The 14,719-nt window shown below is 45.9% G+C and overlaps 3 protein-coding genes and 1 non-coding gene across 5 annotated transcripts; 3 read left to right on the top strand and 1 right to left on the bottom strand.

Annotated features, from left to right (window-relative positions):
- The first annotated feature begins 419 nt into the window (after positions 1-419).
- LOC124703012 (monosaccharide-sensing protein 2-like) lies at positions 420-6,157 on the top strand. 2 transcript variants are annotated; one of them, XM_047235217.1, is made up of 7 exons: positions 420-561; positions 1,449-1,530; positions 2,433-2,448; positions 2,702-3,268; positions 3,935-4,641; positions 4,787-4,974; positions 5,394-6,157. In XM_047235217.1, exons 2-7 carry the CDS (start codon positions 1,528-1,530, stop codon positions 5,818-5,820), a joined length of 1,908 nt encoding a protein of 635 aa, XP_047091173.1. In that variant the 5' UTR covers positions 420-561; positions 1,449-1,527; the 3' UTR covers positions 5,821-6,157. The 2 variants fall into 2 exon arrangements, with proteins under 2 accessions (XP_047091173.1, XP_047091172.1); XM_047235216.1 differs by having other exon boundaries at positions 2,433-2,561.
- A 308-nt stretch (positions 6,158-6,465) lies between these two features.
- LOC124698992 (pollen receptor-like kinase 3) lies at positions 6,466-9,184 on the top strand. The gene is made up of 2 exons (XM_047231371.1): positions 6,466-8,026; positions 8,123-9,184. Exons 1-2 carry the CDS (start codon positions 6,628-6,630, stop codon positions 8,761-8,763), a joined length of 2,040 nt encoding a protein of 679 aa, XP_047087327.1. The 5' UTR covers positions 6,466-6,627; the 3' UTR covers positions 8,764-9,184.
- A 145-nt stretch (positions 9,185-9,329) lies between these two features.
- Positions 9,330-9,411, top strand: TRNAS-GCU. Its single transcript has one exon. It is a non-coding gene; the product is annotated as a tRNA-Ser (tRNA).
- Positions 9,412-11,453: 2,042 nt separating this feature from the next.
- On the bottom strand, positions 11,454-14,322 carry LOC124698991 (transmembrane protein 45A-like). The gene is made up of 2 exons (XM_047231369.1): positions 13,979-14,322; positions 11,454-12,398 (listed from the first exon to the last, which is right to left on the bottom strand). The coding sequence occupies exons 1-2, from the start codon at positions 14,320-14,322 to the stop codon at positions 11,846-11,848; spliced, it is 897 nt and encodes a 298-aa protein (XP_047087325.1). The 3' UTR covers positions 11,454-11,845.
- Positions 14,323-14,719: the final 397 nt, after the last annotated feature.

Below are 14,719 nucleotides of genomic sequence, written 5' to 3'. Positions count from 1 at the left end.
AAATGATTGTTGGGCGTCTTCTCTTTAGCTCTGTTCTACCATGGAACATAATTGTTGAACTGACTTTAAAATGAGGTGGTGCATATTTTACCTAAATCTTGTAAGACTGCTAGTTTTAATTATGTTAATCATGGAACTCTTTGTATTGATATTAGTGTTTAATAATAAATAAAACGTATGTTCTCTCTATAAAAAAGCTGGTGTTGTCATCATGTTCCTGGAATTTTCACGGCCTTTTGACATGCTACAATTTTTGCCACACAAGTGTCCCTGTAAGCATATATACAAGACCATCAATCTGAGCAGTCGATTCAGCAACGGACGGCACAGAAGTAGTCAGATCTGGCTAGAGCCGTGTGGTTTCTCCTTGTCTAATCATCACTTTTTTTTGTCATCTAATCATCCTCATCATCATTTTAGTTTCGTCTCCCTGCTGTGCTGTCGTCTCCGCCGCGGACGTTCCCGAAAAAAGGCACGACCACCTCACGTTCCCCTCCCCGCCATTGCTCTGCTCATTCCGACACTCCCCCTCCCCAAGCAGCTGCAGCGGCGCGGCACGAGGTATGAGGTTGTTTTCGTCTAGCGATTAGTTAAATCCCACTGACCTTCACAATCTCTGGGCGTCCGGTGAACACCTGGCACACCATCTAGATCCGCCCCTGGGCCGAATGGATGAAATTGAATGTACAGATAGCAATCGAGAACATAGGATTTGGTTAGTGGACCCTGGTTGTATTCCACTGCTCTGAGTAACTAGGAGATTCTGTTAACTTAGCCAGTTTGACCTCACAGTTCGTTGCTAGGTTTGATAGAGTTTAGGCGCGGTGTATGCTGAACTCATATTTCAACTTTAATACCGTATTATTTGGTTAAAGCATCGAAGTTCTGAACAGTGCATGCTCCGAAGACATGAATGAATATACAGCTTTAATTTACCTACATTCCAAGATCTAACACTCCAATATGCCATGGGATCAAAATTTTCTGTGTAAAAACATTGTACTCACAGATTGATTGCTTTTCTAAAGAAACATGGGATCAAAATATAGTGTAATAGTTTATATGCATGCGGTATTGGCAAATCAGGAGAATACATTCTCCTTAGCTTTAAAAATGCCAAATATAAGTTATAACATCACAATATCCAATTGGTGCTATAATTCAGAAGTAATTACGGGCCCACCAAACTATCATGTTTTCTTTTTTTGTGATCCCTAGCATTACGTCCGTCTCATATTTGTGTGCTTATGATAGCCTAGAGATAAAATTTAACTAGCAGTTCCACAAATAGCCTTTTTAAGGCGGCAATAGTTGAAGAACTTGATACCTAAGAAATGTTCCGTAGGCTAAAGAATCCATTTCCAATTTTTCACTTTTCCTTGCATAAAGAACTTGGTGCGAAGTGTGAACGTTTGGTCTCTAGTATTCACTTTAATTTTTCTTTACAGATGAATCTGCACGATAGAGAATTCATGTAAACCACAGAGGGCCCACAATTCCTATGTCTGCCAGCCTTCAGTTGATGCGATGGTACTTTGAGAGATCACATTGATCATGCTGTCTGCAATTCTGTTTCTCATACCTCCTCATTATTACTTCAATATAAGTTTGGTTCAGTACTGAATTTATCCAAAGACCAGTAGAACTAAAAAGAGACAGTTGACTATTTCTCTGGTTCCAACCAAGTAATGATTGAATCACTAATCTTATCGCATGGTGATGAAGAACATCTGTTTCGATGCATTCTATTCTGTTAAACTTGTAATGCATTTTAGCATAGATGCTACTTCAGAACCCTTCCCAATATTGAAGAAAGATGCTTTCTCTAGAGATGGGTTTAGTTGCTGTAGTTAAATTTGGCATGTCTTGAAGATTGCAGTGACCTCCTATAGCTTTTCATGTAAATATTAGTATTGGACTTCCAAGTCTTAAGACACATTCATCTATCTCAACCATTTCCATAATTATTCCCCGTGACAATCAGGTCGAACCATTTTAACATTTATAAGGGCTATTATTCATTAATGTGGTTGCCAGTTGGGTCAGCAAACTAATATAATATTTGGTGTCTTGTTTCTTTCAGTAGCATCGCCAGCTTACCATGATTTCACAGGTTCAGCATATTTAGGCCATGCAGCTGGAGAAGTATATAAGTAGTTTACCATTCACCTTAGAAAACATAATGAACATAGTAAATGAGGTATGGAGTGGCACATGAATTTTCGACATGTCACATAAATAATGCTGTACAGTTGACGAAATTCACATGTTGCAGTATAAGTGCAATAGCAACACAGTGGATTAAAGGGCAAGCATTGATATCCTAACTCCTAAGCATCCAACTTTCCATCTAAAATGTTCATATGAGGAGGCAGAAGTTTGATTGGATCTATCATTAAGCAACTGCTTCTCACAAGTATGCATATTTTCAGGTACGCGAATTATCTGGTAAGTGCTGTGGCCTATAGTACTTGATCAAAAGATGAAGTCAACAGTGTTTTCTGCTGTTGCTGTTTCTATTGGTTATATATTACTTGGATGGGATTTTACAACAGTTTTAGGTAATTCTTTTACCTGTAGTCTGGAATTTTTTTGTCATGAGATACTAATTGTTTCCTGAAGCATAACTAGACTCTGCCTCCAAATGAACTCAACTTCCTCTGGTTCTAATCATACTAACTTGGTTTTAATCATCTGGCAGAGGCTAATGCCCATATGGAAAAGGAATTTGACTTGCAGAATGGACATTCAATCCAGGGAATAATTGTAGCAGTTTCAGTTTTTGGGGCTGTTGTGGTCACAATATTCTCTGGATCACTATTGGATTGGCTTGGAAGACGTGCTGTATTGATTTACTCATCTCTGCTATTATTTTCCGGTGGCGTCCTAATGTTGTGGTCTCCAAACATCTATACCCTACTCCTAGCAAGGCTAATTGTTGGATCAGGAAGTGGTTTGGTTTTCACATGTGTCCCAATTTATATCTCAGAAACATCTTCGCCAGATATGAGGGGATCACTGGGAACTATGCCACAGTTTATGTTCATCGTTGGGATAATCTTTTCCTATTGCATGGTATTTTGGATGACCCTGGTGTCTTCTTATAACTGGAGAGTTATGGTTGGCTCAATTTTCGCTCCTTCCATTGTGTACTTTGCTTTATTGGTGTTCTACTTGCCAGAGTCGCCTAGGTGGCTTGTAAGTGATGGAAAAATTAGTGAGGCCAGAATTTCTCTACAGTGGCTTAGAGGGAAGGATGATGTTTCAGGTGAGAATATCGCCAGCAACTTGAAATGTTTATTCACGTTTATTGTTTTTGAAGATGGTTTGTTGTGAATTGTCATCAGGGGAAATGAGTAAAGTTATGAGTTGCGTACAAAATGTAGTCATGTGATTTAGTAGAGAAATGTCTAGCTGTGAGCCTGTGACTGACATCTGACAGCATGAAAACACAAACTACATGTATGTTTGGGAAATATTGTTGTATTGAGCTTAGGATAGATGTTTACCAGATTATTGTGGTAGTAATGGTGGTGGTACTGTTTGGTCCACCATGCGAAGCTCTTTCCTCGGTGTGGTGTTATATAGCCAAGACAAAGAGAAGGGAGGAGCTTAAGAGAAAATGATTTTGGAAGTCAGAACTTTTCCTTAGTTTCTGCTTGCCTCCAAAATCCGTAATACAGTCTGTTACATAAGACTAGCTCGTACGCGAAATTTTCTGAGTAGTGGGTGTTTGGATGAGAGGGGTTTCTTGGGGTTTTTTAGGCTAAGGGATCGAATCAAAACCCATATTTATTGGCCTGACTTTGAAAACGGATTTGTAGAAGGAATAGTCACACTGGTTTATTCACATGTCATAGCATTATTAACATACACTATTTGGTTTTCGTAAGTTGAGCTAACAACTAAATGTGCACATTACATAAACCTGCAGGTGAAATATCTCTTATTGTTGATGGTATAAACATTATACCGGGCATGGGCATTGGAGGAAATGCTAGTAGCAATGCTCAAGGTCAAAGTTTTGTTCGAACCAGCACCAGCCAACTCTCACGTTATAGTAGTTTGTATTGGCACCTTTCAGACCCACTAGTTGATCTTCTTGGAAGTATACATGAGAATATGTCAGACACAGGAGGTGTGAGAAACAATTTCTTCCCAGCCTTCCACAGTTTTAATTTTGTAGAACGTGAACGGATGGATGAGTACAGGGAAGAGGACGACAGTGTTCAACAGAACAGGGAGGCTTATCCTGGCGATGAAGGCAATAATGGAGATGGTTTACAGGCTTCTCTCCTTTCCCAGGGTGCAAGTGCAGAAGGATATGATACAAATGCCCCCTTTACCTCTGAAGGGAGTTCTTCATATTTAAGAAGGCATGGCACAACAGGACTTGTGCAAGAATTTGCGGCATCTTTACAAGATCATGACATTGAAGAAGAAGAAGAAATCCATGAAGCGGCATTATTTTCTCATCAGCCTGCACATCATGATGTGGAAGGCACAAGGATACATCCATCAAGACAACAAATTGTCCGGCTATCTGAAACCGCTGATATAAAGCCTAAATGGAGGGTACTTCTTCAGCCAGGAGTCAGGCATGCTCTGTGCCATGGCATGTTAATTCAAGCTCTTCAGGAGGTACAAGTCTCTCTGTCATCAGTACACGTTTATGCAACTGATTTGAGCAGGAAGCTCAGTTCACAATCCTTTAGCGTTATGAACTGCACAGATTGCTATTTATGTTAATAGTGTGTTTACTATTCATCCTCTCTTGAAAATGCAGTCTGCAGGAATCAATGGCCTTCTACGCTACAGTCCTCAGATTCTTGAACAAGTTGGAGTAGTTAGTTTGTTTTCAGACATTGGGCTTGGTTCTCATTCAACAGCGATCCTCATAAGTGCCCTTAATGCTTTGCTCATGCTGCCTTGTATAACTGCTTCAATGATTCTGATGGATATCTGCGGACGAAGGTTAACTCCGAGACTACTTGAGCATTCAAAAGTATTTACATTTAGAAGAAAGTATCAGTATACATTTATTACCATATGACCATTATCTAGTAGAGTATTATTCTTGACATTCCAACAATTCCCTGACACTTGCATAGTTGCTATCTCCATGTTCAATACTACTTCCTTTTGTCTTTATGGTGGTATATTCTGTCTGGTCTACTCCTGGCAAACATTCTGACACACTTGTTACCTTGAATACGTTTCCGCTTACCGTCTTGCAAATAAATCTATCAATATTGTCCATTGTTCAGTCAGCACTTCATTTTCCTGTTGTGTTTGAGCATAAGCTCAACATGCTGTCTCATGATTTTGAAGACGCTATTGCTTGCATGTTCTTAAGAAAAACTCCAGATTCAGACCTTTGTACATTTATGCAGGGCTCTTCTCCTTTTCACCACTCCTATCCTAATGTTGTCACTGAGTGCAATACCTCTGTCCTCCATAATGAACATGGGATCTGTGGCGGAAGCAATCCTCTTCCAAGTAGCGTTAACCATTTGCTTCTGCTCTTATGTCGTTGGTTTGGGCCCGATACCAAATATTCTGTGCTCTGAGATGTTTCCGACCAGGGCCCGTGCAACATGTGCAAGTTTTTGTTCACTTTCCTTCTGGTTCGGTAGGCTGCTTTCGATATATTGCTTTCCTGTGATGCTGAGTACCATTGGGCTCACAGGAGCATGTGGTGTCTATGCATTCATGTGCTCCATCATTCTTCTGTTCATCTACTTAAGAGTGCCGGAGACGAAAGGTCTTCCCTTGGAGCTCATTGCTGAGATCTTTAAATTTTCAAAGCAAGAATATTGATAAGAGAATCAAGGAATATTCAGGATTGAAGACTAGACAAGCTGAGCGTTCAATGTCTGCTTGCTCTGTTGTGTGTACATATGACAAATGTAGCATTGTTGTTGGAATTTTTGTGCTAGTTAGGGGGATTGGTGATAGTGCATTTGTGCATGTAGTGGTTATCTACTTCAGTTATAGAGATACAGAAAGAAAATTTCATGATTCTTTCACGAACATGGAGCAAGAGAATTGACGGCTGTTGTATTGCAGATAAAATCACATGTGCTTATGTTAGTTATGTAGACTCGTATCTAGGGAAACATGTTAAATTCAGAACTTCTGCGACATTCTGAAGCTATTTCCAGGTTATAGGTACTGTCATGTCTCGCTTCAGAATACCCTGCATTGATTTTCAACACGGTATACACACCTGAAGAAGGAACGTGCAGCTGCTTCAGTTTACTAAATTAATCTTTGCCCAATTTGCCATCTGCCCTAATTTTAGGGCTGGATGGCAGAACCAAGAGCCATATTACCTGCCTCATTATTCTCATGGAAAAAAAAGAAACAGCCAACCTACTCTCCAGTACGCAATTGCACTTTTTTTTGTTGATGAAAAAATTGGCAAACCTGTTGCATTGTATCATGCATCTCCATTGATCACCTGATGTGTGATACTATTTTTAGGCCCGAAAACTGCATGCGAAACTACTGGAGCAGAAGAGGCATTGACAAAAAGCAGAAGAGGCAAAGCCAAGAAAGGCAGGAAACATTTAGAGAGGCTGGAAGAAAACTAGAGGAAAGGCTCTGACCTCCACCAAAACGGTCATGGTCACCCTCATCCTAGCCTTCCGGCTCTCCACTCTTCTCCTCATCCTCCCCCTCCTCGCCGGCGGCCAGGACGCCTCGACCGCCGAATCCGATGCCTCGCCGCCGGGCACCGAGGCGGCAGCGCTCCTGCGCCTCAAGGCGTCGTTCAAGGACCCGGCCAACGCGCTAGAGGCGTGGTCGCCGTCTTCGCCGCCCGCGCCGTGCAATGCCACCAATCCGTGGCCCGGGGTGCAGTGCTACAAGGGCAGCCTCATTGGCCTCCGGCTCGCGCACCTCAACCTCTCCGGCGCGTTCGACTTCGCCGCGCTCGCCAACCTCCCTGGCCTGCACGCCATCAACCTCAAGCGCAACAACTTCGCCGGCCCGCTCCCCGCGAGCCTCGCCACCGTGCGCAGCCTCCGCGCGCTCTACCTGTCGCACAACGGCTACACGGGTCCCGTCCCCGGCGACGTGTTCGCCAACATGCGGTGGCTCAAGAAGCTCTACCTCGACCACAACGAACTCTCCGGCGTCCTTCCGGCAGCCGCCATCGCCGGCGCGCCGCGCCTCCAGGAGCTCCACCTCGAGCACAACAAGATCGAGGGCCCCGTGCCCGAGCGCCTCCCGGCGTCTCTCCGGCTGTTCAACGTGTCGCACAACCGCCTCACCGGCATGCTACCACGCGCCGTCGTGACGCGCTTCAACGAGTCGGCATTCGCCGGGAACCACGACCTTTGCGGCGCGCCGGGGAGCGATGCCGGGGCGTGCGAGGCCGTGGCTGCGCCGGAGCCCTCGCAACCGCCGATGTCAGCGTCGGACTACTTCGCCGTGGAGGAGGAGACCAGCATCGTGGTCGTCATCGGCATCATCCTGCTCGTCATCGCGCTGGTCTCCGGCGCCATGGTCCTCATGCTGCAGCAGGACGAGCAGCGGAACAGCGCGACGCCGCCTTACTACGACACCGTCAGCACCGGGGCCGGCATGGCACCCAAGCCCGCCGCTATGGCCGCGCCGCGCGCCTCGGATGCGACGATGGAGATGGGCGGTTCCAGCCACGCCGGCGGCAGTGGAAGCGGCGCCGGTGGGGGCAGGCGGATGGACGAGTTCGTCCTGATGAACAAGTCTTGCGGCGTGTTCGGGCTGCCGGACATGATGAAGGCGTCAGCGGAGGTGCTGGGCAACGGCACCCTCGGGTCGGCGTACAAGGCGGCCATGCGCAACGGCATCACCGTGGCCGTGAAGCGCATGCGTGACATGAACCGCGTGGGGCGCGAGGAGTTCGAGAACCACATCCGGACGCTGTGCGAGCTCCGCCACCCCAACGTGCTCTCGCCGCTTGGCTACCATTACCGCAAGGAGGAGAAGCTCATCGTCTCCGAGTTCATGCAGTGCGGCAGCCTCCTCTACGTCCTCCACGGTACTCCACCTAGAATCCAACTAGTAATCGTACTTGGTCAATTAATTAATAAATCCATTTGGCGTGCGTGTGATGGATGGAATGGAATGGATGCAGGTGACCAGAGCCCGAGCAGGGTGATCCTGGACTGGCCGACGCGGCTGAGGATCGCCCTCGGCGTGGCGCGCGGGATGGCGTACCTCCACGAGAAGCTTGGCATCCCGTCGATGCGGTTCGCGAGCATGGACGGCGCCGACTTCGACGCGCCGCCGCCACCGCCGCCTCACGGGAACCTAAAGTCGGGGAACATCCTCCTCGACGCCAAACTGGAGCCGCACGTCGTGGACTACGGCTTCTTCCCGCTCGTCAACGCGCCGCAGCTGCCGCAGTCCATGTTCGCGTACCGGTCGCCGGAGGCCGCGTCTGCGCAGCAGCAGCAGCAGCAGCGCGTGCCCGTGTCGGCCAGGTCCGACGTGTACTGCTTCGGCGTGGTGCTCCTCGAGCTCGTCACGGGGAGGTTCCCCTCGCAGTACCTCCTCAACGCGCGCGGCGGCACCGACGTCGTGAACTGGGCGGCTTCGGCGGTCACCGCGGGAAGCGAGCGCGAGATCCTCGACCCCGTCATCGCCGCCGCCGGTGGGGCATCCGCCGTGCAGCTGGTGCGCATCGCCGTCGAGTGCACCGAGGCCGCGCCGGAGAGCCGGCCCAACATGGCGGAGGCAGCGAGGATGGTGGAGGAGGTCGCCGGCGCGTCGTGACCAGTTGCTCGCCGGTGCATAGGATGTGAGGAGTGATACTGATGCAAGTTTGCGCATGCACATCGTCTAGCTCCAACGTGACCGAACCCTTGCCGTGGCGGGTAATCAGAGGACGGAGGCTTCTTGAGCTTTGGAAAACGGCGAGGGGTCTGTCAGGTTGGCCTGTGTGTGAATTCAAATGGTCTGAATCTGTAAAAAGAGCAAAGGAAATCAGGACCAAATCGAGGGTAAACATGCCGATTTACATCTCTAGTGACCTTTTAGGCAACAATTTCTTCTAGTTGGAGGATGGAATTAACGACCATACTTGTGTGAATTATTTAGACCCTATTTAATCTTGTATACATGTTAAAATAGGATTATGTGTTTGCTGAAATGTAACTTTGGATTTTAGCTTTTGCAATTACAAGAAACTTTTGCACTTGCACTCACCCACCATCTCATACACAATTACTACGGCAGTAGATTTGAATTGTTGAAAACGCTAAATGAGTACAATCTTGGTCTACTGCATACGCTTCCATCGGACACTATATAAAGTTGGAAAGCAGTGAGTATACAACAACGACGCTTTGGCCGAGTGGTTAAGGCGTGTGCCTGCTAAGTACATGGGGTTTCCCCGCGAGAGTTCGAATCTCTCAGGCGTCGTACATTTTTTTTCATTCTCAACTCACAACAAACAAATACAAACTTGCTCTTCGATTTCTTTTGCATTTTATTTTTGCTGTTTTATAAAATTTGTGCTTTGATCTGGGACCATTTATCAACTTCTCACCGTCTCTTGCTGGCTCAGCTCTTGGTACACCTTTCATATTTGTTTCCTGGGAGTGGAATACTCTCCTGTTTGCAGTTTTTTTTCTTGTTCCAGAAGAAAGGAAAAAAGTCAATCTAGAAAGTAATGAAACTAATAATCTTGCTAACATCCTTGGATGTGCTGTTGGTACATTCTCCATTAAATACCTAGGTACTCCTTTACATTATGAAAAACTTAGAAGAGAGGATGTCCCACCTGAATACCTGATTGACAAGATTCTTTAAAAAATTGCTGGCTGGAGAGGCGAGCTTTTATCTATGCTGCCCGAATTATTTTGAGAAAAACTTGTTTAGCCAGTATCTCTGTTTATCTTCTTTCCTTTTTTAAACTTCTTAAATAGGCTCGTAATCTCATCAATACCCAGATAGCTAACTCCCACTAGATTGATTTTGAGGGCCACAAGAAGCTTCATTTAGCTAACTGGTGTTTAGTTTGTAAAAAGAAAGAGTATGGAGGCCCGTGCATTTCTTATTTGGGAAATGTCAACCTTAGTTTGCTAACTTCCTAGATAAAAAGGTACACCACCAATGATGGCAAACTGTGGAGAACTCTTGGGTATGCTAAGTATGATACTAGCTCCCCAAATATTTTCTGTAGTATTTTTTAACCCATTGGCTCCTCTCAGTTCTGAAAAAGGGTTATGTGGACTGTCGAGAGTTTTCAATTTTTTTATAGGTGAAAGATAGGAGATGGGTCAAAAGTCAGGTTTTGGGAAGACACGTGGTGTGGTACTGCTTCCCTGGCAGTTCAATTTTTTTGACCACTATGTGCTTTCCAATGAACAAGGTAAAACTATCCAACAAATTTGGGATGGCTCTACCCTTAAACTGACTTTTAGAAAGAATTTCTCTGCATCTCTAATGCAACAATGGTATGAGCTGGAGGTCATTGCTACTAGCATCAGTTTCTCTTTAGATATTGATGAAAGTAAATGAGAGTATTCTACTTCTTCTCTCTATGCTATAATTAATTTCGGGGAATCAATCTCATTGTCTTCCCCATTGTTTGGAATCTCCACATACTCCCTCCTTGCCATAATGTAGTGCATATAAGATTTTTAAAAAGTCTAATGATGTCAAATTTGTCTAAGTTTTTCGATAAAAACATCTACATCTACCATACCAAATGTATACCATATGAACATATACACCGTGAGGAATCTAATGGTATTGATTTGGTATTCTAGATGTTGATATTTTTTCCTACATACTTAGTCAAATTTAACATCATTTGACTTTCAAAAATTCTTAAACAAACTACATTTTGGCAAGGAGGGAGTACCTCCTAGAGTTCATATTTTTTTGCTTTTATCTCAAAACAAACTAATGACTAGAGATAATCTAAAAAAAGGAATCTCAACAAACCTGAATGCTATATCTTCTGTACCGACGATGAATCCATTGAGCATCTCTTTTTTCAGTGCATACTTGCTAAATAGATTTGGCAATCAATTTCTAATTTTTTCTCTATTTCTATTGTAGAAGATTATATTTCTGTTGCGAAATTTTGGATAGCAAATAAGAAGCATGCAATTTTAAATTCAGTTTGTGCTGTTGCACTTTGGTGTATTTGGAACTTTAGAAATAATATGAACTTTAATGGTCAACCCTGGCTCAATTTAAACCAGATTCTGAAGATGATCTTGAAATCAATGAAGAGATGGAAGCTCCTTTTCAAAGAGGAAATGTCAGCAAGTTTGGACCAATTCTGTGGCCGTGTATTGGAACCGGGGATGTCCATCCCGGTTGTTGTTTGTAGTTGCAAGGAGTGTCAGGTAAGCATACCCGGCAGCAAATCATGGCCTGTCACATCACAAGATGAGCAACACCGCAGGCTTAGCGCATCTGTTCTTCTCACAAGTTTTGCGTGACATGCAGATTCAGCTCAACTCGATTTACGTGAACAGATGATACAGTGCTTGTACAATGTACTCTAAAACGGACATACACTGATCAGGTGATTCCACACCTGACGTACAAACACAATTTAGTGCACTTAATCTCAAATAAAAAAAACTGAAAAAACATCTGCGAGTAACTCTTATGTTAATCCTCTCTTGCAAAAAAATGTTGTTATCTTCACAGTAAACTAAGAAATTTTGATCTGTGACTCTGTAATTAACCCCAATGTACAGTCCTTCCCTACTCGATCTCCTTGTACCCAATTGATGTGAGCTCTGATTTACCCAACCATATATGCGTGTGACATGTACTCCTGTACCAAAACCAAGACAACCAAGACCACAGTGGCGAAGAAGATGTCACGCCACTAGATCACGCCCTGCTCCCGCGACAGTGCCGAGCTGCCGACGAACCCTCCCCTGTCGGCGCCATTTTCTCGCCGCTCCATCGCTGTGGCATGCATCGTCCTCAGGTCCGGGTGGCCGTACCTTGCGGCAGCGATGGCATAGCAGCCTAGGGCGTAGACGAACACAAGGAAGACGTAGGCGAAGAGCTGGAAGTTGGCGAGCTGCTCTCCGCGCTCCCCAGCAGCATGTCCATGGCACTCGACGTGCCCGTCTGCGTCACGGTGGCACCCCTCGGGGAGCATTGACCCGTAGAGCGTGAACGCCGTCTGGTAGAACCAGAGGCCCTGCAGGGTGATAAGCAAGCCACTGGCGAGGTCGGCAGGGAAGCTGTCTGGGAGGAGAGCACCGAGGACGCTGGAGGCGATGCAGAGCCCAATGAGCACAACCAGGAGGTAGTGGTAGTAGCCCTCCAGCCCCTGGTGGGTGGTTGAGTGGAAGTAGAAGAGGAGGAACTCCGCGGTGAACGCCGTCGCCCCGACTAGGCATAGCGCACCCTCCGTCAAGGGCAGGTACCTGCTTGCGGTGATCGCCAATGAAACCTCAGAGTTAGCTCTCTGAGATGCTTACAAATTGGAATGAACTGCTAAGAACTTTAAAGGAGAGTGAAAAGTTAAGAAGGTAAACCAGCAGGAAATCAGATGTGAAATGCAAAGTAAAACTTTTCGTAATGGAAAGGGATGATTAAGTTTAGTTCTCCAACCGATTCACTCACATTTCAAAATCATTTACACACAAAATCCATCAGGTTATCTTTCAATGATTCAATTAAATTTCTTGCGCTCAAGAAAAAACCAAAATGGTTGCATGATTTGGTTGACGATTGATGTCAATGAGGCACAGCACTGTTTGTTTTGTTAACAATGGCTGCAGGGACAAGATGAAACAAAATAAAACCTTTCCTGACTGACAGATTACAGGAAGGAATAATTAAGTTTAATCCTCCGATCAATTCAATCGCATTTCAAAATCATTTGCACACAAAATTCGTCAGGTTATCTTTCAATAAAATTTCTTGTGCTAGAGAAACCAAAATGGTTGCATGATTTGGGTGATGATTGATGTGTACTTTTACAAGGAGGCACAGCACTGTTTGCTTTGTTAAAAATGGCTGCAGGGACAAGATGAAACAAAATGACAATATGATTGCAGGGCAAAAAGGTTAGACAGGAACTCCACTGAGATGAAGGTAGGGCCCCCCTCAAAGTACCATCGAATGTGAAACAGAGTCAGGTTGCATATTGGCTATTGGTTAATCTATGCACTCAAGAAATGACAGAAGTGGGACCTGTCCCTCACCTCCCACTCCTAAAGAAATCAAAAGTACCAAATGGAACTTGTCTGTGTCTCTTTCTGTCAAGGTTAAAGTAAGATGAGCTTGAGCTGACAACTGCTAAGCTTTTGCTACGTTCATGTGCATAGTAGATTGGGATTGTGCTGAAAGCAATATGGTCACTCACAAGAATATCTTCACTCTTTACACTATACTAAAGAGTGTGTATTTCAAACAAATTTATTCATAACAAGCTGCAGAGTCATCTACAAAAATAACTAGCTGGAGAAAGTTGCCGAACAATGGCTTGAAGCTCAGGGCGAGCCTAGAAGTAGAGGAAGCCTGAATTTTGCAACCAGAATTGTGGTAGTACAATGAATCCGATACCAGCACTACCAAGTTGGCCACCAGCTTTGCGAGTGAAGAGTAGCACATGGGTTAGGCTGGACCAAGCAATACTTCTCCTTCTAGGTTGTCGTTTGTACTAATAACATTCAAGATGCGACGCCCCTGTAGTCAAAACACCAACCAACTAGGCCAACAACCATGTTCCCCTTTTCCAGATTCGGAGAAGCATAGGACGAGTGTACGGCGACGTTGATTAGCCGAGTTGTTCATCCTAAATTAAAAAGCTGACCGGTCGATTTTTGCAAAGAAATTTTAAATATATTTGATTCAGACGATGATCAAGTGAAAAGAGAATGAAATGATAAAATTCAGAGTAAAAAAAACCGGATGGATTCCTGATCAGGCATGCCATGAGTGGAGTGGATGTGTATCGCAACAGCGAGATGATGGGATGGAGGGGATAGTGAGTAGTGACCTTGTTTTCTGTGAGAGTAGCGCGAGTGCTCCGAATAGGAAGAACATGAGCAGCATGCCTCCGTGCTCGAGGTCGTTGAGGTGCGCCGGGTTGACCCCGCCCCCGGGGGCTAGGAAGTGTAGGTGCGTGGAGTAGAGCACCTCGATGCACATGTCGAGGAAGGCGCCCCCGGCGATGACGTAGAGCTCGAGGTGGCGCAGCGCCCCGTCTCCCACGGGGTTCCAGACGCGCAGGCGGAAGCCGAGCGGGTCGGCGGCGAAGCGCGCCATGGCCGCCCAGACGTGCCACGCGCCCACCACCAGGAAGAGCGTCCCGGGAAGCACGTGCCCCTTGAACGACCCCATCGCCGCCGCTGTTGAACGCGCGTGGCCTCGGATCTGCGCGCGGGGATCACCGCCCCCGCCGCCGGCGTTGACTTCTCCTGCCGGCGCGCTCTCCGCTACGGGCGTTCCCGCGCGCCGCCTGAAACGACGGATCCGCGGAGACCGGTGGATTAGACTTGGTCCGGTGGAGGCATGCACGCGAGTCAAAAAAAAACAAAGTCTGGACGGCGAACACAAGAGGAGAGGAGAAGACGGCCGAGGAGACGCGCGCGCACGTACCTGGCGGCGACGGTGATTGGCGGATGATGAGGCCGGGCCGGGGGAATCAAAATCTGGAGGAGAAACTGTAAAGCGACGAGGAGATGATTTTAAAAAAATCAGCTTTGTGGGTCGTCTCCTCTGCTGTGCTGTGCTCGCG

This window comes from Lolium rigidum, chromosome 3 (genome assembly GCF_022539505.1).
Source record: "Lolium rigidum isolate FL_2022 chromosome 3, APGP_CSIRO_Lrig_0.1, whole genome shotgun sequence".
NCBI lineage: Eukaryota > Viridiplantae > Streptophyta > Magnoliopsida > Poales > Poaceae > Lolium > Lolium rigidum.
Note: the sequence above shows the minus strand (reverse complement) of the source record. Positions and strands in the feature narration are given on the sequence as shown.

Excerpts from the sequence above, each read along its gene's own strand:
- LOC124703012 (XM_047235216.1), top strand. The coding sequence starts at position 2,483 with ATGAAGTCAACAGTGTTTTCTGCTGTTGCTGTTTCTATTGGTTATATA. Across the intron at positions 2,562-2,701 it reads GGATTTTACAACAGTTTTAG|AGGCTAATGCCCATATGGAA; the intron begins GTAATTCTTTTA and ends ATCATCTGGCAG. Across the intron at positions 4,975-5,393 it reads ATGGATATCTGCGGACGAAG|GGCTCTTCTCCTTTTCACCA; the intron begins GTTAACTCCGAG and ends ACATTTATGCAG.
- LOC124698992 (XM_047231371.1), top strand. The coding sequence starts at position 6,628 with ATGGTCACCCTCATCCTAGCCTTCCGGCTCTCCACTCTTCTCCTCATC. Across the intron at positions 8,027-8,122 it reads CCTCCTCTACGTCCTCCACG|GTGACCAGAGCCCGAGCAGG; the intron begins GTACTCCACCTA and ends GAATGGATGCAG.
- LOC124698991 (XM_047231369.1), bottom strand. The coding sequence starts at position 14,322 with ATGGGGTCGTTCAAGGGGCACGTGCTTCCCGGGACGCTCTTCCTGGTG. Across the intron at positions 12,399-13,978 it reads CTACTCTCACAGAAAACAAG|GTACCTGCCCTTGACGGAGG; the intron begins GTCACTACTCAC and ends CACCGCAAGCAG.